Here is a 26,625-nt window from a genome sequence, read left to right on the forward strand (position 1 = left end):
AAGGTGTGCTAAAACCACTAAGCTCTGGGTCCTGGTTTAAGTCCCAGTTCCTCTTGTTCCGTTTTCCTGCTCCGACTGTTTTTTACCACTTCCGTTGCAACTTGATCTCCCGAAACAGAGGCGACGGAGATCAAACTTCGGGCGGCTGTTGAAGGAGATGCACGACATGGACCTGTGAACCCTCTCTCATAACTTACAACGGCTCTAATAGCGTTACAGCCAGCGGTGTGGAAATGTCTGGGCAAAGAGCATTGCGAAGGGCTTGTGAAATTTGCTCGTTTCCAAACGAGGGACGCACTTATTATTCAGCCTTAAGCCTCTGTATTAGGCAACTGTTCATGTCCTACTAAGGAAGCCGAGAATGCTTGAATTCCGCAGAGTTGAATTCAAATTTACTGCTCCTGTCTCTCCTTCCTCTATCTCCATAATGAAATATGACTTTGTAATTAAGGCAGTGATGAAAGCATAATTATAGCAGCAACAATATTGTGCGGCTAAAAGTGACAACTTTGTGCAATTTGCCTGGTGTCGCTGTTCATGTATGCATTTATACAAATGCATCTTGAGAAATCCCTCCCTGCTCGACAGCTACAAGATATTATTTATAACCTCAGCCGTCTCCAGAAAACAGGTTTAATCTTTCTCGGGAATCGGGTTTCTTAGGCTGAGAGTTTCAGCCGATTGTTTCACAGATGATGTTGTTGCTAGTAACTGAGATATTTATACACGCATGTAATGCCCTCCAGCTGCATTCCAATCTGGTGGCGTTTTTTTGGGACCATCTGCCACTCCGTAGTTGCAGATATCATGTGGCCAAAGGGGTGAACCTCCCTGGGATCCCCAAATTGAGTTCAGGTTCTCCAAAACTCATCTGGGTGGAAATGCCGTCATCTGGAAACGCTTTCTGCTGAAGCCTAAGTAGATGTACGGTGATCCTTCAAATGTTCTCTAGATGGGAACCAGAAGAACAGCGAGATGACAATCCATTGCTCTTCCTTGGGGGCCAGCAAAGATTTATGACTTCTTCCCATCTTCTTCCTCTGTTTCATGAATACATTATTCATTATTATTATCCCAGCCTCACCCAGTCAAGAACTAACTCAAAAGTTTGGTGACACCTCATAACATGCACATCCAATGTCCCTTGTCCTTGAAGGGAAATTCTCTTCCTTCTTTTAGCATCAGCTAATCCTACTTGAAGGGATGCAGTGGCTCAGTGGCTAAGACGCTGAGCTTGTCGATCAGAAACGCCGGCAGTTCGGCGGTTCGAATCCCCAGCGCCGCCTAATGGAGTGAGCTCCTGTTACTTGTCCCAGCTTCTGCCAACCTAGCAGTTCGAAAGCACATAAAAAATGCAATTAGAAAAATAGAGGCCACCTTTGGTGGGAAGGGAACAGCGTTCCATGCGCCTTTGGTGTTGAGTCATACCGACCACATGACCACGGAGATGTCTTCAGACAGTGCTGGCTCTTCGGCTTTGAAACGGAGATGAGCACCGCCCCCTAGAGTCGGGAACGACTAGCACGCAAGTGCGGAGGAACCTTTACCTTAATCCTACCTGTTATACAGAAGGATGTCTGGCTTCCATATCTGCCCGGCTGGAAAACGAACGTTCTTCACTCCAGGATACTCCGACATGTTCCATTGTAGATAATAATCGGTCCAATACTTGAAAATTAAAAAGAAGACAAAAGGAAAAACTGGAGCCAACAGCCAGAAGCTAATTTACTTTTCCATTAGCACCAACTTTCTGCCTTAGGACCTGGATGTCTACGGGGGGCCAGGGATGTCAAATGGATCACAGCATCGTTGCAAATATAAAGCAAGTTATGTCATTTGCACCTGTCACGGTTTTATGCGCAACGGATGCCAATTGAGGAATGGTGTCATGGAACCGGAGGCATGCCTATGGCTCCCCCCAGATGCAAGTCCGTGGAATTCAATATTAGCAATAGCAATAGCAGTTAGACTTATATACCGCTTCATAGGGCTTTCAGCCCTCTCTAAGCGGTTTACAGAGTCAGCATATCACCCCCAACAACAATCCGGGTCCTCATTTCACCCACCTCGGAAGGATGGAAGGCTGAGTCAACCCTGAGCCGGTGAGATTTGAACAGCCGAACAGCTGAACTGCAGTCAGCTGAAGTAGCATGCAGTGCTGCATTTAACCACTGCCCCACCTCGGCTCTACTAAAATTCCCCATGTGAATATCACGCTGTATCCTCCCCCAAAACCCCCCCCCAATGTTTTGATGGTCAATATAAACTCAAGTTTTAGGTCACCCAACTGCACACAGCTACCTCTAAAAGAAACTTCGACATCCAGCAAACTATAAGCAGAAAATTAGAATATTGCAGAAACACACACACACACACACACACACACACACCTTACATTGCAATTACATTTCTCTTTAAAGCCGTGACTGGCATAGCTGCTTAAAGCTGAAACTGAGAAATAACCAATTAGAAGTCATTAGTGAGATGGCGAAACATCTCTCTAACGGAGTATATTTGTAGGGTTGAAATGTGGAGTTCTTGGTGTTCTCTGAGCCTGGTGGTTTTCTTGCAGATATTTCATTACCCAACTAGGTAACATAATCAGTGCTAGGAGTGCAGAATGAAGGAGGAGGAGGAGGAGAAGGAGAAGGAAGAAGAAGAAGAGGAAGAGGAGGAGGAGGAGGAGGAGGAGGAGGAGGAGGAGGAGGAGGAAGAGGAGGAAGAGGAAGAATGTGGGCCTTCTCTGAGCTTGGTGGTTTTCTTGCAGATATTTCATTACCCAACTAGGTAACATAATCAGTGCTAGGAGTGCAGAATGAAGGAGGAGGAGGAGGAGAAGGAGAAGGAAGAAGAAGAAGAAGAGGAGGAGGAGGAGGAGGAGGAGGAGGAGGGGGAGGAGGAGGAGGAAGAGGAGGAAGGGGGGGAAGAGGAAGAATGTGGGCCTTCTCTGAGCTTGGTGGTTTTCTTGCAGATGTTTCATTACCCAACTAGGTAACATAATCAGTGCTAGAAGGGAGTGGGATTGCAGAATGGAGGAGGAGGAGGACGATGAGCAGGAGGAGGAGAGGAGGAGGAGAAGGAGGAAGAATGTGGGGCCCTTGGTGTACTCTGAGCTTGGTGGTTTTCTTGCAGATGTTTCATTACCCAACTGGGTAACGTCATCTCTTCCCTCTCTTAATCTGCAACTTTCCCATCACGATCCAGAAGTTCCGAAAGGAGATTTGTCCAGAGACGCTACAGAAATGAAAGGCATTCAAATCGGAAATCTCAAAAAAAGAGAGACGGCAGCCTCATCGGCCCAACTGTGGCTCCCGAATTTCCTAAATTAAAGCAACCCCATTGAAATCAATAGGGATTCTATTCTCTATGTGTTCTGTGGCTCTGATCTGGTGGGATCAACCGGGATCCTCATGGGCTCCTTTTAAATTTGCAGCACTCTCTCTCTCTCTCATTCGTTTTACTTTCTCAAAGTCACACACTTCTCACCAAATAATTGTTTTGTGCTCCACAGGGCTGTGTCCCTGGTTACGCTGATCTGCTGCGGAGGTGATCATTAACTTTCTTCCTTACAATCCTATCAATCAGCAGGTGTTGCTCTTTATGGATATACCAGTGGGTTTCCCTGTCAGTCTTGGTGGGCAGTTCCTTGATTAAGTCTACGGTTTACGGTGAGCTTGTTGGTCTGAATTAGTAGTTCCTTGATTGGGGCATTGTTGAAATCTCGATTGTTAATCTACTATTAATCTTGGTGTTAATCTCTGTTTATCTGGGTGTTCCTTGCTCGTGGGGAGGTCCTTTCATCTTTTTAATTCCTTTTTTAGCATTTTGATTGTCCCTTTTAAATGCCGTGTAACTGTTGTTTATCTGTATGTATCTGTTGATGGCTACTTTCTCTGAGCACTAGGCTTCCAAGAATTCTCTAGCATTTTGGGACTTGGCTTGGTCTAGAATACTCACAATTTCCGTTAAACCATGGTTAGGGTTGTCCATGTGTCCAAGCTTAGAGAGAACCCAGGACCCCATGGCCAATCCTGAGCTACAAATATTCTCTTCTATCCATGGAAGAGATCTTGTTATTTGAACCGTGGTGGCGCAGTGGTTAGAATGGAGTACTGCAGGCTACTTCTGCTGACTGCTAGCTACACTTCAGCAGATCGAATCTCACCAGGCTCAAGGTTGACTCAGCCTTCCGTCCTTCCGAGGTGGGTCAAATGAGGACCCAGATTGTTGTGGGCAAGAGGCTGACTCTGTAAAACTGCTTAGAGAGGGCTGTCAAGCACTGTGAAGCAGGATATAAGTCCTATTGCTAGTCCTTCCTTCCTTTCTTCCTTCCTTCTTCCTAAAGGTTGACTCAGCCTTCCATCCTTCCAAGGTGGATAAAATGAGGACCCAGATTGTTGGGGGCAAGAGGCTGACTCTGTAAAACTGCTTAGAGAGGGCTGTCAAACACTCTGAAGCAGTATATAAGTCCTATTGCTAGTCCTTCCTTCCTTCCTTTCTTCCTTCCTTCTTCCTAAAGGTTGACTGAGCCTTCCATCCTTCCAAGGTGGGTCAAATGAGGACCCAGATTGTTGGGGGCAAGAGGCTGACTCTGTAAAACTGCTTAGAGAGGGCTGTCAAGCACTGTGAAGCAGGATATAAGTCTAAGTGCTATTGCTATTATTTCGGCGATATTTTCAACCACACTTCAAACTTGTGCCCACCAACTTTAGAACCCAGAATATTTATGACCTGTGGCCTGTTTTCTAACGTTTAACCACCAAGTTCTTTCTCTCCCCTCCTGAAAAATCTGCCCCTGGGAATTAATCTGTCTTCAAAGCAAAGCAAGGATTTGAATATCCGGAACTGCCCCACCTCAGCATCCGAAGCCAAGGAGAGCTTAAAAGTCCATTTGGCAGAGAGACAGAAACAGTGGCAAAAAAATCAATCCTAGAAAAGTGTTTTGCACGGAACGACAGTTGATTCCGGGCCAACCGCAGGAGATAATTACAGCCACTTCTTTCATGAGACCGTTCCGTTGACACATGGCTTGTTTGCACTTGGAAGCCAACATCACACAACTCCCCCCCCCCGCCGCCTCTGTCCCTTCCCCGTCTCCAAGGTTCTCGGTGAATTCTGGGTTGGCTGTTCTTTGGAAGGAGAAAAAAAGGAGCAATAACATAGAAATTCGGGTGGTTCTGCCAGCGACAGCATGTATGACAAATTGAATTAGCATCCCTTCTCTGCGCATTTCTCTCCGTGCCTTTTTTTTTGCAGAGGCTATGACAACAGCTGTCATGTCGGGATTCGGAGCCACCGTTCAAAAGAACGGCAATCGGCCACAGATGTAAGATGGAGCTGTTCTCCTGCGATAAATCTTGTCTCTGAAAGGGTGGCCTGAAGAAGAAGAGCTGGGAAGAGCTGGGTTTTCGAAGCCTGCCCCCATCGCATCCCAGGAGCCTCAAGACGGTGCAAATATTACTGGACAGGTTTTAATATCATTTTTATGTATTAATGGGTCCGTTTTACTGTCTGGCCTTCAAGCTCCACTTCCCTAACAATGACAGCGAACTTTTAGCCGGGTTTTGATTGCCTTCAAATGAAGCCGCTGTAGAATTGGAAAGCGAAATGGAGATTCTTCAAATTAGATTTCTCACCTGGGCAAAACCGGAGACCGTCGAGCTTATAGATAAAGCCTTCGATCCACCCCTATCTAGATGGGATTAGAATAGAATAATAGAAGGGACCTTGGGGGTCATCCAGTCCAAACCCCTGCTCAAGCAGGAGACGCTAGACCAGGGATCTCCAACCTTGGCAACTTTAAGACTTGTGGACTTCAACTCCCAGAGTTGAAGTCCACAAGTCTTAAAGTTACCAAGGTTGGAGACCCCTGCCCGAGACCATTTCTGAAAAGTGGTTGTCCAGTCTCTTCTTGAAAGTCTCCAGTGATGGAGCACCCAAAATCAGATTAGAGCTAGAAGGGATCTTGGAGGTCACCTAGTCCAACCCCCTGCTCAAGCAGAAGTCCCTAGCTTAGACCATTCCAGATAAGTGGATGAACAGAATCTTCTTGACAGCCTACGGTGATGGAGCACCCAGAATCAGAATAGAGTTGGAAGGGACCTTGGAGGTCATTTAGTCCAAACCCCTGCTCAAGCTTGAGACCCTAGACCACGGGTCTCCAACCTTGGCAACTTAAGACTAGTGGACTTCAACTTCCAGAGTTGAAGACCATTTCAGACAGATGGCTATCCAGTCTCTTCTTGAAAGCCTCCAATGATGAAGCTCCCACAACTTCCGAAGGCAACTTCTGTTCCATGGGTGGATTGTTCTCACTGTCAGGAAATTCCTCCTTATTTCCAGGTTGAATCTCTCCTTGTTCAGTTGCCATCCATTGTTGATTACGGTTAATTGCTGCAGGGGTGAGTTTATTTAAACATGTGCCTGCACACTATCTCAGCACATTGTTTCAGTTTTCCTCTCTTTTAGCCTGCTGATGCCACATCCTGATTTAATATGAGGAGCCAAGGTGGCGCAGTGGTTAGGGTGCAGTACTGCAGGCCACTTCAGCTGACTGTTATCTGCAGTTCAGCGGTTCTAATCTCACCGGCTCAAGGTTGACTCAGCCTTCCATCCTTCCGAGGTGGGTGAAATGAGGACCCAGACTGTGGGGGCGATATGCTGACTCAATTTGCTAAAAATCTGTAAACCGCTTAGAGAGGGCTGAAAGCCCTATGAAGCGATATATAAGTCTAATAAATAAATAAATAATCCTTTGACTTAACAATCAAGCCGAACTACTATAGCTTCCTGACCTATATCTAATTCTTCGATATTTGATATTCTAAAGAAGGTGCTTGACATTTCCAGCAGGTGACAGCTGGGCATGGCCTAAACTCAAGCATTGTGAAAACCTCGCCTGGTGTGACAGACAACTTCGAGACTTTTTTTTCCTACTTGACAGCTGATGCATGACAGCAGTTAATATTTGACAGGATCTTATTCAGGGCTTCCAATGGAACTATCTCCACTCCATTCACTGGATTCATTCATTAACTCCGTCACGGCGGGCTAGAGTTGAGCTTAGCCTTTTAAACCAAAAACCCGATCAGCCGTTTAATAGTCCCACTTTTTGCGTCTTCTTCTTGGCTGCGTGAAACAATTACCCAGCCACGGTTTCTGAAGGAGCGTCTGCTCTCTAAAAACTTACCATGTGTAGCCAAACGTTGGTGGTTAATACTTGATTCTTTTCATCCTGCAAAACCAAGGAGAGAAATAGAGAGAGTCAGATCTCTTTTAGCAGGATACATTTTAGGTGGGGAAACCCTACCTGCTTTCCTACCCACCTGATATTTCAAAAGGGAAAAAAACCCACCTGAAAAATAAGGAGCTTCTCGATGAAGGATGTAGAGAATCAACCTAACAAAATTACAGAGTTGGAAGGGGCCTTGGAGGTCATCTAGTTCAACCCCCTGCCCAAGCAAGAGATCCTAGACTATCAACATTGGAAGCTGTTCTAAAGGGAACAGTTTCAAATGTTGCACTATCTCCTGGGTCTCCTTAGGTGTAGACATCCTCCAAATGAGATGTTTTAAGTTCAGTCCTTTAAGACAGTGTTTCTCAACCTTGGCAACTTGAAGATGTCTGGACTTCAACTCCCAGAATTCCCCAGCCAGCATTCGCTGGCTGGGGAATTCTGGGAGTTGAAGTCCGGACATCTTCAAGTTGCCAAGGTTGAGAAACACTGCTTTAAGAGGATTTGAACCAAAGGCTTGAGGATGAATCAGGAGGAACCCAGCTGCGTAGTGCATCCTTCTGTGTTTGTGCAACTGTGTGTGTGTGTGTCAGCATACACCTTAGTGTTGACTCGTGACAACTGTCTGGACCCCTACAGATTTTCAGAAGTGGCTCTTTCTCGGGGCTGAGAGAGATCAGCCCAAGATCACCCAGTTGGCTTTGCGACTCAGGTGGGACTAGAACTCACAGTCTCCTGGTTTCCAAGCTGAGCCCTTAACCACTCTCCCAAGCCGGGTCCCTGCAATGGAACGAGGAAGGAAAAGAAAGTTGTGCCACTGCAACTGGTGGTTGGGCTGGTTCTTCTTTAACCTGGTTTATGGATGCTATGCCTTCGCTCTGCTGTTCCTAGCAAAGGGGAAATGGATCTCCAGCCCAGTAAAAATTCCCTTTCGGCCAACCAGTTATTAAGGATGGAGAGGGACATGTTTGGCCACAAACATCCATGCCACGGAGATATAATTTGTTGGTCATTATCAGTTTCCTGGGAGTTTTTATTAATAATGGGCTTCATAAGGTGTTATGTCATCGGACAAAAAGCAGCCTATTCGAAAACTCAGCTTTCTGTAGCCATAAATCCATAATTAAGCCTTCCATTTGACGTTTTCCTGCAAGATTCAACCACACAGAGACACAACTGTTGTGGAGGGGGGGGGCAAGAACTGCAAGTCGTCCTCGGCTTACGACCTCAAGTGAACCCAAAATGTCTGTTGCTGAGACATTCGCTAAAGGAGTTTTGCCTCACTTTACGGCCTTTCTTGCCACGGTTGTTAAGTGAATCACTGCAGTCGGTAAGTTAGTAACCCAGTGGTTGAGTTAATCAGGTTTCTCATGGATGTGGCTTGTCAGAAGGTCGCAAAAGGAGATCACACTGCAACCATCGTAAATATGAGTCAGTGGCCAACATTTTGATAGCAATAGCCCTTAGACTTATATGCTGCTTCATAGTGCTTTTACAGCCCTCTCTAAGCGGTTTACCGAGTCATCCTCTTGCCCCCAAGAATCTGAGTCCTTATTTTAATGACCTCAGAAGGACGGAAGGCTAAGTCAACCTTGAGCCTGGTGAGAATTGAACTGCTGGCAGTGGGACAGAGTCAGCCTGCAATACTGCATTCTAACCACTGGGAGGGAGGGAGGGAGGGAGGGAGGGAGGGAGGGAGGGAGGGAGGGAAGGAAGGAAGGAAGGAAGGAAGGAAGGAAGGAAGGAAGGAAGGAAGGAATAGCAATAGCACTTAAGACTTATATACCTCTTTAAGCGGTTTACAGAATCAGCCTCTTGCCCCCAACAATCTGGGTTCTCATTTTGCCAACCTTGGAAGGATGGAAGGCTGAATCATCCTTGAGTTGGTCAGAATCAAACTCCAGACTGTGGGCAGAGTTAGTCTGCAATACTGCATTCTAACCACTGGGCCGGAAGCAAGCAAACAAGCAATAGAACTTAGACTTATATACCGCTTCACGGTGCTTTTACAGCCCTCTCTAAGCAGTTTACAAAGTCAGCCTATTGCCCCCCCAACAATCTGGGTCCTCATTTGACCCACCTTAGAAGGACAGAAGGCTGAGTCAACCTTGAGCCTGGTGAGATTCGAACTGCCAAATTGCAGGCAGCCAGCAGTCAGCAGAAGTAGCCTGCAGTACCACACTCTGACCACTGCGCCACCGTACGGATACCGCAACAGTTGTAAGCATGAAAAGCAATCACAAATTACGTTTTTGGCATCCTTGTAACTTCAAACAGCCACTAAACAAAGTCAAGAACTTGCCTGTATCTGAAATCCTCTCCAAAGATTAATTTCTGTGCTTCCTGTTGTGCTGATACTCTACTTAGCAACGTAAAATATTTCCTTGATGCAAAAGGCTTGCCTTTTGTTTTTTAATCTCTTTTTTTTTTCCCCTCCAGAGTTGACGTCCTGTTTTTATGGAGCTCGCTCCTCTTCTCCCAAAGCTCTCCTATCTTTCCATTTCTTTCAGGTCTCCAAATAACTTAAGATTGTTTTAAGTAGAAGCCTTCACCACCGCCAGTCTATATTTTCACCGTTCTTAAACAAGAGGCTGGGATACAAATCTAATTACTGCCATAATTGAATGAACAAATCGAACACCAAATGTCAAGATTATTATTTTTATAATTTCTTTTTTTCCCAATTCATCTCGGAGGACGACAATGCCTAAGTTCGCACGGTTTTTAACAGCCTTTCCAATCAAATGTCAAGAGTCGCTTTTGTGTGTGAGAGAGAAAAAAACACACACACCAAAAAAAGGAAGTGAAGAACCGCAGAGATGCTTTTCTTTCCCGCATTGCTAATTTGCAAAGTTTGCCAAAGCACTTAGCGCAGAGTTAGCAAAAGAAGAAGAAAAAAAACCAAGATTTTATGAAGAGCTCTTCCTGTAGGAACGGCACTTGACTTTAAAAATTCAGAAATGCACGCGAGAGCCATCAACATAGAATGGAGTTTGCTCAGAAGCTGAAATACACCAAGTGAATGAGAGGAAGAGTGGGAAACAGAGGAGAGAAGAAAGATGGGAAATTTTTTTTTTTTTTTTTCAAAAATTTTTATTGCAAATTTATATGCCGCCCTTTTCCCTGAGGGGACTCAGGGCGGCTTACAGCAATAAAGGGAAGGGGGTGCAAGACAAAACTTAAAAAGAAAAAAAAAAGTCGTGATTAAAGGAAGAGAGGGATAGGAGAGAGGGTAAGGGGGGAAGATGAGGAGGATAAGGAGGAGTGGAATGAAGAGAGAGGAGAAGGAGAAAGGAAGGGGAAGTAGAGTAGAAAAGGAGGATGGAGGGAAGAAAGGAGGTAGGAGAGAGGTAGAAGAAAGGGGTGTATGGAGAGCAGAAGAGCTAATAATGGGTTTTTATCTTCCTGGGCGTTGATGGCAAGAGGAACTGATGTAATTATTACTTAATACATTTCATTTCATTTCATTTATTATATTTATATGCCGCCCTTTTCCCCCGAAGGGGACTCATGACGGCTAACAAATCAAATCAGGGAAAGGGGGGGGGGGTACAGACAAAAAATAAAAACGATACATAACAATACATAATTTAAAAACACACAACAGTCATACCATTCAAGACAGGGGCAACAGCTCTTTAGCCCCAGGCCTGTCGGAACAGCCAGGTTTTAAGGGCTTTGCGGAAGGCCTGGAGGGTGGTGAGGGTTCGAATCTCCACGGGGAGTTCGTTCCAAAGGGTCGGAGCAGCCACAGAGAAGGCTCTCCTCCGGGTAGTCGCCAGTCGACACTGGCCAGCGGATGGAATTCGGAGGAGGCCTAATCTGTGGGATCTAATCTAAGCGGAGGTGATTGGCAATACAATAGGATATTGGCTATGTAATAGTATACATGTGATTATATGTTATGAAAATGGAAAATAAAAAAAGTATATTTTAAAAAAAATAAAGATAGCTAGTTTTCTGGTTCCCCCCACCCCCAAAAAATCCAGAAATGCAAGCGAGAACATTTCTAGATGTACTCACTTCCTTTCTGAGTATCGCACTGAAGATTTGTTACTCCGAATCTCCTTTTTCCAGGAATGTTAACCAGCTATAAAAGTAAACTTGCATTCTGAGGCTTAGCCAGGAGTTTGTTTCTTGTTTTTGTTTTTGTTTTGCAGCAAACCAAATTATTCCAAAGGTTTTTTTGGCAGAAAAATCTTTTGATTGCAAACAATTTTATTTGGAAACCAAAGGAGAGGGGGGCCAACGCCCAACATCTCGGTCACAACGGAACCGATGGTCTTCTTTGCAGAGGTCAATCCATCAAACTTCGTAGCAATTTGAGAAACAAATAAATTGCATTCCCAACAGCTAAGCTAACCCGGCACACAGTTTCTTAGTTCGGAAAGTCATTCTCTGAATGTTAATGTACACATCGGATGGGGCCGTTTTCTGTTCTTATAATATATTTTTTTATGCTCCATAAAAGCAACTGCAGAAACTTCGCCTCTGCGGAGACGTTTCCTTCTTAAATCTGGGGTAAGGACGCACTATTCTTGCTCTTTGCAAAACTAAGTCCTTCGATTTATTAAGAGATCTGCTTCCCTTCACATATACGTACAAAAAATCAGATTTTGCCAGGTCTCCTGGCAAGAGATTAAAATCAAAGAAACTCTTAATGCACGCAGCAAAAGACAATGATTATAATTTGAAATAACTTTGCTGTACCCGCTCCGCATCTTACGCCATTGCTAAATTCACACCGCACAGCAATAGCCTGTAGTAAAAACACAATCCCGGCTCCCCAAGCTGTTGTAAAAATTGTCATTCTGGGTTAGTTTACTATTCGACTGACGATGCATAATTCAGAATTCCCTGCAGGCAAACAGTGTAATCGGGGAAGAAGGAAAAGAAGGCTAGAAACCTACGAATCAATTGCTTTGTGTAAAAACGCCTTCATTATACTGAATAACATACTGAACCAGCAACATTGGGAGCAAACCTAGCTTTCGGGCAACATCCCATAATCTCAGCAGTAGATCCCTCTCTGGCACAGAGAGGGGATGGATTAGTTTCTTAAACTTTAAGAAGTTTGGGGGCCCGCTCTCTTTATGCCACATGCCAAGAAATATTTCCACATTCAAAATCCCGAAGGATGCAACTCATCGGCTTTCAATAATGATCTTTGCCACCAGGAGCAAATAACTTATTTCAGAAATTGTTAAATTAGGGGCAATAGCAATAGCAGTTAGACTTATATACCGCTTCATAGAGCTTTCAGCCCTCTCTAAGCGGTTTACAGAGTCAGCATATCGCCCCCACAGTCTGGGTCCTCATTTCACCCACCTTGGAAGGATGGAAGGCTGAGTCAACCTTGAGCCGGTGAGATTAGAACTGCTGAACTGCAGATAACAGTCAGCTGAAGTGGCCTGCAGTACTGCACCCTAACCACTGCGCCACCTCGGCAGCCGTGCTCGACTATTAAAAATGGGTGGGGAATATGGGAAATTGGCATCACCCAGTTATCAATTGCCTGTCCAACTGGCACATAGAGTCAAGGTCATTTGTAAGATTGTAGCATAGAAGATTTGTGCACATGAATCTGGTCAGCTAAAGTTCAACTCTAAATTGGAGCCAGAGAAGAGTCCATAATATATAGGAATGGCTGGACTTGGAGCACATGTGGGAACTCAACGATTCTAAACTGATGACCTGCTTAACCCCACCTCCCCATCTGTGCCTGCTCTTCTCCTACATTTTCCAATAAATTTGGTTGGAGATTGTGAGTCTGGGCACAACTGGGTGAGTTGGTTGATTTGAGGTTGTGGTTGCGCTGAGTTAAAGGGGAGACTTGTTAGCTTTCATTTCCCAACAAAATTTCTTGGATTTTATTCCATTCCTCTGTTCTTCTAAGGTAGGAGAAGAGCAGACACGACTGGGGAGGCAGAGTTAAGCATGTCATCAGCTTAGAGTCATTGCGTTCTTAGTCCAACTCTTATCCATTGACCCTTATCTGGCACCAATGTAGTGTTGAACTTCAGTTGACCACATTCGTATGTGCAATCTAAAATACATTTTCTATGCTGCAATCTTACAAATGGCCCTGATTTTTTGCAGCAATTTGGCAATTGTCTGCTCTGGTCAAGAAAGCCATTTATAATCATCATGACCTTTATTATCATCATTACCATTATTATTATTATATAATTATTAATGGACACAGGGAAGACGTTGAGAAATTATTGGTTGACTGGGGCAGCTTTTAATTTATTTACTTATTTATATTTTAAAAAATGCATTTCCCCAACATTAACTAGAGGTGTACCATTGCTTCCTCCTCCATCCACTGTTGACCTGCTAATGAGGCTTCCACTACAGAGGTTATGTTGCCGTTCATTTAATTGCAATAACCAGTTAAGTTCAAGTAATTAATGAAGAGATTGTCAGTGAGGTCGAACGAGTATGCGAAGCCATAAATTTCTGTCTAACGGTGCAGAAGCGTCAACATTATTATCCCTTCTCCTTCAAACAATAAAACAAACTTCCTTCCCATCCCCTGGAGGGTACAAAGTCGTTAAACATTAAACAGAGAGGGGCTCCTGCAGAGAAGCTCTCGTAACCTACTTTAATTTTGCCAACATTTTAAAAATGGTTATCTTTATAATACTTCTTTCCAGTGAAAACTTCACGGTTCCATAATAAAAGCATTTCCAATACTCTCTTTTTTTACACTGTCAAACATCTGAGTGCAAGCTGGCAAAGTTGAAGGCACAAGAGAGGGGAACCACAATTTCTGCTCTTCTGAAATGTAGATGATAGATAGTTAGATAGTTAGATAGTTAGATAGTTAGATAGTTAGATAGTTAGATAGTTAGATAGTTAGATAGTTAGATAGTTAGATAGTTAGATAGTTAGATAGTTAGATAGTTAGATAGTTAGATAGATAGATAGATAGATAGATAGATAGATAGATAGATAGATAGATAGATAGATAGATAGATAGATAGATAGATAGATAGATAGATAGATAGATAGATGATAGACTTTCTATGTCAGGGGTGTCAATCTCAAGGCCCGGGGGCCAGATTCGGCCCACAGGGTGCTTAGATCTGGCCCCCGGGCCAACCCTGGAAACAGCGGAGGGCCAGCCCACGATGCCTGTGCCAGCAAAAATAGCTCAGGGGGGGAACAATTCACAGCCCACCTGGACTTCGTTTTCAGCTGCAATGGCCTCCTGTAGCCCTCTGCCAACAAAAATGGAGGTCATAAAGGCCGCATGCAGCCCACCCAGGCTCCATTTTTGGCTGCAACGGCCTCCTGCAGCCCTCTGCTAGTGAAATGGAGCCAGGTGGACTGCACGCACCACCACCACCGCGAGCTTTTGTTGCCAGAGAGCTACAGGAGGCCGTTGCGGCCAAAAACAGAGCCTTGATGAGTGACGTCAAGCTGGCCACACCCACCCTGGCCATGTTCCCCCCTGTCCCCCTGAGATCAAACATGTGGCTCTCAATGAAATCAAGTTTGACACCCCTGTTCTAGGTAGAGTCATTTACAATGAGAGCAGAGGTGGCATTCAGCAGGTTCTGACCAGTTCTGGAGAACCGGTAGCGGAAATTTTGAGTAGTTCAGAGAACCGGCAAATACCACCTCTGGCTGGCCTCGCCCCTATCTATTCTCTGCCTCCCAAGTCCCAGCTGATCGGGAGGGAGTTGGGGATTTTGCAGTAACCTTCCTTCCCTGGGAGTGGGGAGGGAATGGAGATTTTACAGTAACCTTCCCCTGCCAAGCCCACCAAGCCATGCCACGCCCACCAAGGCATATCCACCACGCCCACCAAGGCATATCCACTACGCCCACCAAGCCACGCCCACAGAACCAGGAGTAAAAAATGTTGAATCCCACCACTGAATTAGAGGTTTCATGCAGCCCCCCCCCCCATCTGAATGTGCAGCATTAGTATTAAGAACGAAACAAACCACGTCAACTATTTCTAAGAGTTTTGAGCACTTGGAAAACTATTTCCAAGACAGTTGCCTTTTCACCCTCAAAACAATTGCTCTTCACCTGGAAACCGACCTGTTTTGAATTCAAAATGAGACCTTTCCCATTCAAAACGGCTTCATTCAAAACATTTCGCACCCGCCTAGAGTGCGTCGCTATGATGAATGCAAATTCGGAAATGTCATTTTCAACGTAATTGAAGCAAGCCCAGCTCTTCGTGAGATGGAGCAAAAATGTTTCTTATACTTGCTGGATTGAGTTCCTTCTTCCATCCCAAAAATTAATGGCAACACAATTGGAACATCAGACCCAAATATTCATAATTGCAGGAGAATCGTTTCTGCCATTCGCTCTTTTGGTAGCCAATGATTGAGACTCCGCCGGTCCTCGGTATTTAACAATCGCCCACACTCTGTTGGAGAGCGTAGTTTATACAACATAATCAGATAAAAGGCACATCCTGTGTCCACATCCTAATTGGATCTTCTTCTTTTTTTTTACTGATGCAAGACAAATTACTTTTCTTATCAAGTAATAAAAGTCCTAATGCAGATCTGTGGAAATCGCATTTCCCCTTCTCCCAAAATGAAACCTGAAGAAGCTATTAAATAGGCGGGTGTATTTCTTCCATTTCAAATGAGGGAGGGGGGAGGAATTCCAATTATTACAAAATGGGAGAGATACTGAAGGTGTTTAGAAGTGATGCGGTTAGAAAACTTAGCAAAACCTCTAAGCTTTTAGCTCTATCAAGGCTGGTTGAACATAATTTTGATTTAATGGATGGCCCGTTAATAGAATATATGGAATATATGCAGACACGGAGCTAATGTGACGAGCCCCACTTGGGATAATGGGAATGTAATGGAGCTTTACACAAAACCGGATTTTCGATTAATTTCAGAATTGAGACGGCGTGTGAAATGCCAAATACTTGCACCGTTTGGTCCAAAGAAGCACTGACATACACACCCAGCATACTATTCCCTTTTGGGATAATAAATAGTATACAAAACACAGACAAAAAATATAGCAAAGGGGGATGAAAAGGAAATACAGCTAGCACTACAAGAAGAGTCACATGGTTGAGTTAGGCAGCTACAGAAATTTGAATGAATGAATGGATGAATGAATGGATGAATGAATAAAGTCCATTCACTATACCTCTCCATAGCTTTCTGCTGTTGAGATGATTCTTGGTCCCATCACTTCACTGTCATTATTGTGTTGGCTTCTGTTTAGTTCTGCCTCTTCGTCCTTCGTCATCTTGGCTAATTGTTTTGGCTACATTTAATTGGGCTCTTTTAATAGGGATTTCTTCTTAACTGTCTGAACCACAGATCTCTTTTCCAGATACAAGGATGTCATCGTTTGGCGGGAATCTTCTAAGCCCTGAAATGCTTAGAAACAGTTTGACACAGAGAGCAAACCTATAAAAAGGCCATTAATCTGTCCTAGAGATGGACACGGCCCATCTGTGCATTTGTCCAGAGTGCTAAAAAAGCTGATCAATCAAGTTGTCAGATGGAGCACCTTTCAAAGCCAGGGTGAGGACACCACAAATGGAGCTTGAATCATAGGAGAAATGCCTTCCTTGTAAACTTGCCTAGAAAGGCAAACTTCTTTATCAGCACAAGGCGTTCCGTCCAATTTGGAATTAGATCTCCTTCTGGATGGAGATACGGACCATTCCAGGGATGGAACCAACATTTTGAAATGGGAAGCGATGACTTCTTGGATTGACAGACACAAGGCTGAACCCTTGCAATACGATCAAGACATTTTGTAAGGGAAAGGACTTCAGGACCCTGGACAGAGTCAGGAATAAAAGATTTGGGTCTAGGAACAAAGAGATGATCACACATTATTAGCTTCTCAATCACCAGAACTCTCTGCTGGATACATGGTGTTCATCACAGAGCGGGCAAAACCTTATTTTTGGGGGTGCAGGGCAGAGTTAAAACTTTCTCTACTTGAAGTTCAGGAAGGAGGGGGAGCAAATGTTTCTGCGTTTGGGTCCATCCCTTTGGAACAAGCTTCCAGATGTTGCTGTTTTTATGGCATCTGGGAGCACCATAAAACAGAGAGATTTTGTTGATGCTTAAATCTAGAAAGTAGCTGGGATTTGGGGCTGGCTTGTTTTTAATGGTGTTAATTGTTGGTTTTATGGTTCAATATAGTAGCATCCCCCGGGGAACCACAACGTTGTCCAAACACTGATGTGCGTGTGGTGGCATCATCTCATCAATACTGTAGCTGTATCCTGATGCCAGTTGTGATATCAACAAAAGTGTGTTGGGATTTTGCCTCCCACTCGTGGGTCACTGCATTTGATTGATTGATTGATTGATTGATTGATTGATTGATTGATTGATTGATAACATGCTATCAGTTGGTGTTGACTGTTAGCAAAGACATACATTTTATCCAGGTGGATTGTCTCCAATTTTCGGGTCTTTAACAGTATATCCATTACCACTATAATTGAATCCGTCCATTTGCTGTTGAGCATTCCTTCCTTCTGTTTCCTTCCCCAGCATTACACAATTCCCAAGGGATGGATGGGGTCACCATGGATACCCATAGTTTTAAATGAAGATGTGGTAAACCCTCAGATGCCCATGTGGAGTTGAATGCACACAAATACAATAATTAATCAATACATCCTTTGATTCGGGACTCTCCACTTCTCCAGTGGACAAGAATCTCTCAGATGCCATCTCTTCTCCACCGTCTCCTTATTCATGGAAGTGATGCACTATAAATTCATTTTTAAAAAGGGGGGGGAGTTCTGCTGCCAAGTGTCCTCCACTTAGGAATCCACTATGCAAATTTCTCTGCAACCGAAAACATTTGTTCTAGCCCCTGCGCTTACATAAAATTCAAAACAACACACTTGAACCGTGCACAGCTGCGGCATAAACATTACGAGCAAGGATGTAATTCTATTGCATTAACTGCTTAATGGTGATCATAACTATCTCACGACATCTGGATTTGCTGATCCTGTTGTTTTAGGAGCGAAAGGAAAGCTTTATATTTCAGCCCCAGTCATCCAAAGCAATCCATCACATGCCAGCTATCCTCTAGGATTCCAGTCATTTTTTTTTCCCAGGCCTCCTTAATCACAGCTGACTCATTACTAAATGCCCAATTTACATGTGTATAAAAATATCTTTGGAATTCATGATGCCTCCATACCTATTTCAGAATTGCCAACACCAGCAATTTAGTTTTCTGTTTTGTCCAGATCGGATTGTTTCTTCGTTTTATGCAAATTGCCCCTATTTTGGCAGCAATTGGAAATAGCTTTTTCTCTTAAAAAGAAGGGAGAAAATTGGGGATGCTACTCTGCATGGAAACAGAATGGTTTTTAAGTGGCTGAAGAGGTAGCTTGGGGAACAGGTCAAACCCTGATGAGAAAGGAGGAGGAGGAGGAGGAGGAGGAGGAGGAGGAGGAGGAGGAGGAGGAGGAGAAGGAAGAAGGGGAGGAGGAGGAGAAAGGAGAAGGAGGAGGGGAAGGAGGAGGGGAGGAAGAAGAAGAAGAGGAGGGGGAGGATGGAGGAGGAGGGAGGAGGAGGAGGAGGAGGAGGAGGAAAGAAGAAGAAGAAGAAGAAGAAGAAGAAGAAGAAGAAGAAGAAGAAGAAGAAGAAGAAGAAGAAGAAGAAGATGATGATGATCAGAAGCTAGTTCATTGGTTTGGTTAGGGGAGCAATGGGGCGCCACTGGAAGATCTAAAGGACTAGGTGAGGGACAGATCTACCTCATTTAGCCATTGCTCAAGATCCTCAGGGGGGATCCTTGCTCTCCTATCCAATTTCTGGATCTCCCCTTGGAATCTGGAAAGAAAAAGCTGAACTTCCAATCCATTTAAACCTGGCCCAGAATTGCTCTCCTTACATTTTTCAATTTGGATTAATTCACTCCTTCACTCCGCTATTTGGGTGGCTGAAATATCCCACTAGTCAGCTACTGAAACTGCTTTTATTCTGTTTGAATAATATGATTATCTTAATGGCTCAGTGGCTCCTGTTCAAAATCTTTCCAAAAAAAACAACCCGCAAATGGTCTTGTTTTTAAAGAAACTTGGTCCAAAGCCTTGTTTTTTCAGTCCATCCTTAATTCTCTGATGGGGGCTTTCAGTACTTAGCCAGGCCGGTAAATAAATTAATGTTATAGGTAGGTTATAAAAGCTGGAATGGCATTTCTCCATTTCTATACTGATTTTTGTGGGTGGCTAATTAGGAAAATTAACCCTAACATCGAAGCCAGAGTGGAGAACCTGACATTTGGCCTCCCCAAAATTGGGGGTTTGGGATTCTGCCTGCTAGGGGAGAATTTACAGAGCCTTGACTACTGATCTCTTTCTTATTTATATAAGAATTTTATTAAGATGATTATAAGATAAAACACAGATGAATATAACGATGATTGGAAAATGATAGCGGGAAGAGAGGCTCCGGAGCCGCATATGGCTATTTCATCCCTCTGCTGTGGCTCCCTGTCACTCAAAATAGGCGTCACAACTGCCAATGCGTGATACTTGCCAGCACACGGTTTATTGAGTTTTTCGACCCCCGGAGGACCAACCATGGATAAATCCAAGAAAAGAAAAATTTCAGAAGGAAACCCACCAGTTTAATTCAACTACATCGTGACCCCCCAGGACATAAATATGAATCCTTTGTCAAGCATCCCAATTTTGATCAGGTGACCCCGGGAATGCAGCGACAGTCATGTGTGCAAAATGGTCATAAGTCACTTTCCTTCAGTGCCGGTGTAACTTCGAAGGGTCACTAAGTGAATCGTTGTACGTCGAGAACTATCTGTACTTGATATCATAGCTATAAAGCACATATTCTTTTTTTTTTTTAATGTGTGTTGGCACAACTTCAGAACAGGACGAGAGATTTTCCCGCAAAGCCGAACGATGGAAATTTTTCAAGGCGTTGGAAATCTTACCAATCTGGGATTTGGGACTAGGAAGTGGAGCATGTCTGTAAAATGTTTTTTTTGATTATTATGTCACTGCACCCACCCACCCCCTTTTTATTCCCCATCCCACCCTCCAAATAAAAGAACAAAGGAAGATATCTGGAACGTCTCTCTCCTAAGCGCTTAAAAGCTATTCAGTTGGGGGGAGGTTTCCCCCACTCAAAATGCCTGGGGGCAAATTCTAAACAGGAGGAAAGTAGAAAGCGAAGTTCCTACCAATCTGCCTTCAAAAGGCAAACAATTAAAAGCTCGAAACCAGCCCGGAGCAACATCTCCAAGGATGCGTGAGGGTAACAGAGCCAGCTGGGGTTTGGGAAGTGGGTTATCGGTTCTTTCAGCTCCCACCCACTTCCGAATGAGATCCCAAAGGCTGGTTGAGCAGCATTGGGATTTCCTTCCGCAGGTTTCATTCTTCATTTTAAAAATCGGGTTTCTCTTTCATTCTGTTTCTTTTTTTTAAAGAGGCATCGTTTGTATCTGCAAAGGTCTTTGCGAAGTTCTGCAAGGATGACCCGTAAATTCATTCTGCTAGAACCAAAAAGATACGACCTGCTTCTGGCCTTTGTTTCTTGACCCGGCCTACTTCGAAGGGGTGTATGAGTGAGTGACCCACAGGCACAAAAGTCTCCCAGGGCTTGAGAAGCAGAGAAGGATTGCTCAGATTTGATCCATGCCAATTCAAGGAGCCAGTTTGGGGTGATGGTTAAGCAACCGTTTAAACCCAGGTGACTGTGAGTTCTAGTCTTGCCTTGGACAGAAAGCAGGGTGACCTTGGTCCAGTCCCTCCGTCTCGGCCCTAGGAAGGAGGCAATGGCCAATCATGTCCGAAAATCCTTGCGCACAAAACTGCAGGGATTTATCCAAGCAGTTGGACATGAGTCAACGGAAATAAAACAAATGGGAAGGAGGGAGGGAGGAAGGAATGAAAGGAGGAAGGAAAGAGAGAAAGGAAGAAGGGAGGAAGATGAGAAAGGGAGGAGAAAGGAGGAAATGAGGGAAGGAAAGAAATAAAGAAAGGGAGAAGGAAAGGAAGGAAGGAGGGAAGGAAGGAAGGAAGGTGAGAAAGGAAGAAGAAAGAAAGGAATGGGAGAAGGAAGACGAGAAGGAAGGAAAGAGAGAAGGAAGCTAGGAAGGAAGGAAGGAAAGAAATAAAGAAAGGGAGAAGGAAAGGAAGGAATGAAGGAAGATGAGAAAGGGAGAAGGAAGAAAGGAATGGGAGACGGAAGACGAGAGGAAGGAAAGAGAGAAGGAAGCAAGAAAGGAAGGAAGGAAGGAAGGAAAGAAATAAAGAGGGAGAAGGAAAGAAGGAAGGAAGGAAGGAAGGAAGGAAAGAAATAAAGAGGGAGAAGGAAAGAAGGAAGGAAGGAAGGAAGGAAGGAAGATGAGAAAGGGAGAAGAAAGACAAGAAGGAAGGAAAGAGAGAAGGTAGGAAGGAACAAAGAAAGATCAGAAAGAGAGAAGGAAAGAAGAAAGGAAAGAAGGAAAGAAAGAAAGAAAGAAAGAAAGAAAGAAAGAAAGAAAGAAAGAAAAACCCAGTCAAACTAACTGTCCCTATGCCAATGAAGTAGAATTCCAGTCAGCCCTGAAGGATTCGTTTGCCAATTTCAGAGAGCTGACATGACTGAATTGAAAAGCTGTATTTGGCAGCCTCCAATGGACTGCTAAATAAATGGATCCCAGCTGGCTCTGCCCATCCACTGCCATCCTTGGGCCACATTGCAAGTCACCCCAAAGCTGATTGGCCCTCAAGGCATCGTGGCTCAGCGCTGCTCTCACCAGCTGTCAAAATTTAACCACTGGCTGTCACATTAAAACAATCAACTCTGGCATACAAGGCCCGAAGTATACTGGCCATATTTGATTAGAACCCACCAAACTGGCACAGAGGAAGATACAGATCTGATGAATTCTAGGTGCATTGTGGCTATTGCCAGTTCTCCTACCGCCAAGTCGAGAAACTGTGTGTGTGTGTAATGCTGCCATTGTGAGCAGAGGAAGACAAGGCACAACGCAAAGAAAGAGATCTTACCACATCCATAATTTGCCGGAGGCTAAGGCTGAAAGAGACCGTGAGTGGCTGGGAATCATTTGCCACAGGCCTTTCCAAGGGGTTATAATTCTTCAGCAGCTCTCGGTAAAGTTTCCGCTGGTATTCCCCTTGGAGGCTCACTGGAAGAGAAGAAAGAGACATCATTGGAAGCGTCCAGAGTCAGGATCATCTGGCGCATCTTCTCAAACTGGAATCCTTTAACCAATCTTTCTCAACCTTGGGGACTTCAAGATGGGTGGACTTTAATAGCAATAGCAATAGCAATAGCAGTTAGACTTATATACCGCTTCATAGGGCTTTCAGCCCTCCCTAAGCGGTTTACAGAGTCAGCATATTGCCCCCCAACAATCTGGGTCCTCATTTTACCCACCTTGGAAGGATGGAAGGCTGAGTCAACCCTGAGCTGGTGAGATTTGAACAGCCGAACTGCAGAACTGCAGTCAGCTGAAGTAGCCTGCAGTGCTGCATTTAACCACTGCACCACCTCAGCTCTTCAACTCCCAGAATACCCCAGCCAGCCCAGATGGACTTCAATGCCCAAAATTGTGGAGCAACAAAATTGATTAGGGGACTGGAGGCTCAAACATACGATGAACAGTTGCAGGGACTGGGCCTGGCTAATCTAGGGAAGAGAAGGACCAGAGGAGACAGGATAGCAGTCTTCCAATATTTGAGGGGCTGCCACAGAGTGGAGGGGGTCAGGCTATTTTCCAAAGCACCTGAGGGCAGAGCGAGAAGCAATGGATGGAAATTAATCAAGGAGAGAAGCAACGTAGAACTAAGGAGGACTCTCCTGACAGCAAGAAGAATTAATCAGTGAAACAACTTGCCTCCAGAAATCGTGGGTGCTCCATCACTGGAGGTTTTAAAGAAGCGATTGGACAACCATTTGTCTAGAATGGTATAGGGTTTCCTGCCTGAGCAGGGGGTTGGACTAGAAGACCTCCAAGGTCCCCTCCAGCTCTGTTATTCATTGTTTAGGCAGCATCTCTGGAAAAGGGTTATATTTTCCCCCGACACAAGTACCGAAGACTCATCCTGGAGATCTGACTACAAATCATGCAAGGATGTGTCTAACCCTCCCTTACTGCCCTTCAAGTAAGCGCTCCGTTAAGCAAAGGGGGGGAAATAAGGAATAAATCTCCCCGCGTCCAACTGTTTCTCCAGATTTCCACATTGTATGCAAAAGTTTCTCAGCAGTTTGAAGGCCCAGAGAGCCTTACTTCTCCTCCCTGGGGAGCAAAAAATGAGCATATGGCAGAAGAAGCAAAACATCTGCAGGCAGGAACTGTTTGGGAAACCTGCTCTTCTTTCACATGTGCGATTTAGGGGGAAATGCGCCCACGGTTTTATGGGAGGGGTTCACACACAGGCTACAGCTCCAGACCTGTGGCTGGAGACAGATGTTGGGACTCCGCTGCAAAGGGGATTCTCTTTGATGGATGGGCCCAGGGAGATGAGACAGGGAGAGAGAAACAAACTCGCTAATGCAATGTTTCTCCACCTCGGCAACTTTGAGTACTGTGGACTTCAGCTCCCAGAATTTCCCCAGCCAGCTTTGGGAATTCTGGGAGTTGAAGTCCATGCATCTGAAAGTTGCCAAGGTCCAGGAACACTGCTCTAATGTGGGTGTGTGGGTGTGTCTATGTTTTATGGACGGGTGTCTTTTTAAAAATAAATAAAGAGATTTGCTTCGTGCGTAGCTCGCTGCTCAGTGAAATTGTTATCCTGCTCTCAAATTTTATCTCTTTCTTTAACCCTCCTGGTCTCCACCATCTGCAGTATTTATGCTCCGTATTCTTTTCAGGCAACTTTAAAACTTTAAAACCAAGGAATACACCTCTTGTCACGCTAAGTCGGGCGTCTGCAACCTGCGGCTCTGGAGCTGCATGCGGTTCTTTTGTCCCCCTGCTGCGGCTCCTTTTTAGGCCACCACTGGCTGGCCTCGCCCCTCACCCTCCTCTCCCAGCCACTCCTCGCCTGGCCTGAGAAGGCGGAGAGCAGGTTGTTTAAGTGAGTTGCGCCCAATTTTTTAATGTACCCAATGCCTTAAAGACTCCTTTGAAACAGGGGGAGGGGGAAATAAACTTATGATTTTTGCTTCTGAAAGATTATGGAAAGACAAGAGTCGTGTAGAGCAAGAGGTAAATCTACTTCTAACTCTTCTAAAGACAATTGGAGTCTGCTTTCTTCCTGTTTCCCTCTCTTACACCCTTAGATTTCTCTTTAATTTGCTCCTTTACTTTACATTACTTTGACATAGTTTAATCTTCCTTTTTAAAATGTTTAATAAAAGTGTGTATGTGTAAGAGTGTTGCCTTCAACCTGGGAGCCCAGGATTCAAATCCTGGCTGATACCCACCTTACTAGTTGGGGTCCCTGGGCAAAGCCTCCCATAATACTTTACCTGCTTACCCCAAAATATGAGAGTATCTATATATCTATCCATCCATCCATCTATCTCTTTCTGTCTGTCTGTCTGTCTGTCTGTCTGTCTGTCTGTCTGTCTGTCTATCTATCTATCTATCTATCTATCTATCTATCTATCTATCTATCTATCTATCCATGCATCCAACAATCCATCCATCCAACAATCCATCCATCCATCCATCCACAAACACACACACACACACACACACACACACACACACACAGATAGATAGATAAATCAGGGTTATTAAAAACAGCTGCCACAACAGAGCCAGATTATCATAAATTAAAAAGAACACATAGTACTTTTCCCATCATAAAAACTTACTGGAAACTCTTTGCAAATCATTTCTGAAAATTGGCTTGATGGGATACTTTAAAAAAAAAAAAGCAATTCCTTTATTCTTTCTAATTAACTTAAGAGCCATAAGCCTAACCGTGGTGGGCTTCTTCTTTTTATTTTTATTTTTTGCAAAGCCAATTCAGAAACCCTGGTGAGTTCAAAGCAAGTTATGTAACCACGCATAAAACCACAGCAGCTGGACTCTTACTCACCCCAGCCCATCCCAGCCTGGCATTGCTTGTGAGTGAACCAAATTTTAAGCATCTGGAGAGGGAAAGGATTAGCGATTCTTCCCATTTTATCCAGGAAAGCCAAAAAGGGGCTTGCCAAGTTTCGCTGCACAATTGTCTACCTCCCAAGAATTAGACCCACGTTTTCTAGGTGTAGTTACTTCCCCACTATTAGTAAATAGGAATGCCTGGGCATGCCTGGGATAGTATTAGGAAAACAACACTTTTTGAAAGACCTTTGAAAGTTTGGAAGTAAGGCGCGTTTTTTTTCTTGAGATTATACACATATAGAATTGAATATTTAATCAACCCCAAGTTGAATTCAGTTTTCTGGATTTTGTAGCCCCCGCCCTCCCGCCGGCCCCCCCCCTCTTTCAGATCTCTGGAGTGTGTGTTAAACTGCTTGTTGAAGCAGCTGCAAGTGGCTGGATTCACACAACTTCAAGCAGGGTTGGGCAAACCCAGAGAGTTGAGTTTGTGCAGCTAAGCTAAGAACCAACCAGCCACATGATGGCAGCGTGCAAACTCCATTGGAGGGTCCCCCACAACGCTCAGGGGGGGGCTTGTAGGGAGGAAACCCCTTCTGGGGGAAGCCAGTTGACCCAAAACAAGCAACACTTTGCTTCTTCTTGGTCTCTCGTGAGTTGTCCCTCCTTTCTTATTTATCACCATGCCGGTTTTAGAGGGTTGAACCTCACGAAGGGTCGGGCTACCTGCTTCCCTGGGAATCTGACCTGAATCAGGCACTTTGGATCTGCGTGAAGACCCTCCCTCCAAATGCTCCTTAAACCGCCCCTTAAGAAAACCAAGAAGGGGGGGGGGAAAACAGGGCACTCGGGACATGCTCAGAGGCTCTCTTTCCCCCTGCTCTGCCTCCTCCCTAGCTCTTGGGAGGGGAAGCGAGCTCCCGAAGCCCCCAACTCACCGCGCACGAGTCCTCCGGCGAGGATCAGCACCACGGACAGCTCCCGGAGCCCCATCGCGCCGCTCGGCCAGCCGGACGGGCGAAAGCGCAAAGTTGGCGAGGCGCAAGGCCGGCGGGGGGAGCTCCGGGGGATCCCGCGCAACCGGGAAGCCCCGCGGGGTGGAGGCTCTTCCGCTTTTCCTTCTTCTTCTCCTTCTTCTTCTGCCGCCGCCGACTCCTCGGAGCCTCCTGGAGCCAGACGCCGCCTGGCCCGCCTCTCTGCCCGGCTCCCTCCCTCCCTCCTTCCCCTCCCTCGCCCGTCCGCCCACCTGCCCGCCCGCTCGCTCGCTCGCCTCCGCGGCCGCTGCTGCTCGGCTGGGCTCCGCTCTGCCTTCCCCACGTGACGGGCTTCCCTCCTTCCCCGCGTCAGGAGCCGAGCGGCAGCTGCTGATGCTGATG

The 26,625-nt window shown here is 45.1% G+C and overlaps 1 protein-coding gene across 1 annotated transcript in view; it reads right to left on the minus strand.

The window, feature by feature from the left end:
* The window catches only part of CHRFAM7A (CHRNA7 (exons 5-10) and FAM7A (exons A-E) fusion), a 44,444-nt gene extending 18,116 nt beyond the window's left edge, over window positions 1–26,328 (minus strand). The window contains exons 1-4 of the mRNA XM_087703987.1: window positions 26,188–26,328; window positions 22,239–22,378; window positions 7,190–7,234; window positions 1,559–1,668 (exon numbers count right to left, since the gene is read on the minus strand). Of these exons, the coding sequence (XP_087560113.1) occupies window positions 1,559–1,668; window positions 7,190–7,234; window positions 22,239–22,378; window positions 26,188–26,242 (350 nt within the window). The 5' untranslated portion in view covers window positions 26,243–26,328. The remainder of the gene's footprint in view (window positions 1–1,558; window positions 1,669–7,189; window positions 7,235–22,238; window positions 22,379–26,187) is intronic.
* Between the last annotated feature and the right edge of the window lie 297 nt (window positions 26,329–26,625).

Source organism: Thamnophis sirtalis, unplaced genomic scaffold (genome assembly GCF_051295495.1).
Source record: "Thamnophis sirtalis isolate CommonGarterSnake01/CBP01778 unplaced genomic scaffold, rThaSir2_p1.2 scaffold_2, whole genome shotgun sequence".
NCBI lineage: Eukaryota > Metazoa > Chordata > Lepidosauria > Squamata > Natricidae > Thamnophis > Thamnophis sirtalis.